The 1,275-nt window shown below is 29.9% G+C and overlaps 1 protein-coding gene across 1 annotated transcript; it reads left to right on the top strand.

Annotated features, from left to right (window-relative positions):
* The first annotated feature begins 207 nt into the window (after positions 1-207).
* LOC113362830 (zinc finger protein 525-like) lies at positions 208-953 on the top strand. Its single transcript, XM_026605327.1, has one exon. The coding sequence runs from the start codon at positions 216-218 to the stop codon at positions 951-953; it is 738 nt and encodes a 245-aa protein (XP_026461112.1). The 5' UTR covers positions 208-215.
* Positions 954-1,275: the final 322 nt, after the last annotated feature.

Raw genomic sequence — 1,275 nt, forward strand, 5'->3', positions numbered from 1 at the left:
ATCAAAGTTATTTGCTAAAGGTGACCTCTCTATACAAAACCCAAAAACATTCTCTATGCTTTCCATTGTCAAAATGTCAAACTAAATACTAATTCTTCTCAAAAGACAATTGTAAACAAAATAATATTTAAGATGTTTAATAACAAAATTTAATGTGATCAGTATGTGCATTATTATCCATTAATGTTATTAATTTGAATAGTGACGAATCAAAAATGTCTGAAGAAGCTACCTGCTCTAGGCCTGAACAGAAAATTAAAATTGAACTAGAAGATTATACAGTAGAAGAGATTCATGATGAAATTGAGGATGAATTTAATACTGTTGATGATATTATTAAATCTGAGTTGTATACAGAAGATAATGAAACTTGTCTGAAGAATTTTATGAATTCTGAAGTGACGATAGAGGAAGAAATCAAACAGGAGTTAATTCAGACACCCGAATGTGGCCCATCTAATAGATCACTTGAAATACCACTTAACCCAGAACAGCATATGGTAGTTGATAATCGTAAATGTATATATTGTTCAAAGACTTTTCAACATTCAGGTAATTTAAAAGTGCACCTCAGAATCCACACCGGTGAAAAGCCTTTTGCATGCTCAATATGCAATAAAGCATTCATTACCAGATACCTTTTGGGGCAACATGTTCGAATTCACACCAAGGAGCAACCATATAAATGTGATAAATGCAATAAAACATTCACACAACGGAATGGTTTAAAAGCACATGCAAGTGTTCACACAGGAGAACGTAAATACAAATGTGAAATCTGCAAGAAATATTATTCTCAAAGCAGTGTTATGAGGAGACATGCTTTAAGTCACATCGGGAAACGGAATCATCAATGTGAAATATGTAATAAAACTTTTGTTCGAAAAGATCATTTGGCAAAACATATGAGTTGTCATAAACGGGAAGAAGAAATTTTGCCGGATGGTGGTTGAAGCAGGATAAATGTGGTATGATATTGTAAATATTATAGGTGTATGGCATTGTGCCTTAAGGCAAATTGCTGGAACTTCCAGTACCATAACAAAATATTTGAGGAATGTTAAATGTTTTCAAATAGATTATTATAAATACTGTAACATTGTCTAATATTTATTTATAAGAATTATATAAACTATATACAAAGTTAAAATTATTTATTTAAAGTATATAAGTGAGCTTTAGAACTTTAGCCAAAATTAAAATTAAAATCTGAATTATTCTTGATATACAAAAAGTTTGAAATAAAACTTTTTTTCAAAAGAAATTGTTTTGTTA

This window comes from Ctenocephalides felis, unplaced genomic scaffold, assembly GCF_003426905.1.
Source record: "Ctenocephalides felis isolate EL2017-DRISC unplaced genomic scaffold, ASM342690v1 CF-g0.4_SCAFFOLD_00845, whole genome shotgun sequence".
NCBI lineage: Eukaryota > Metazoa > Arthropoda > Insecta > Siphonaptera > Pulicidae > Ctenocephalides > Ctenocephalides felis.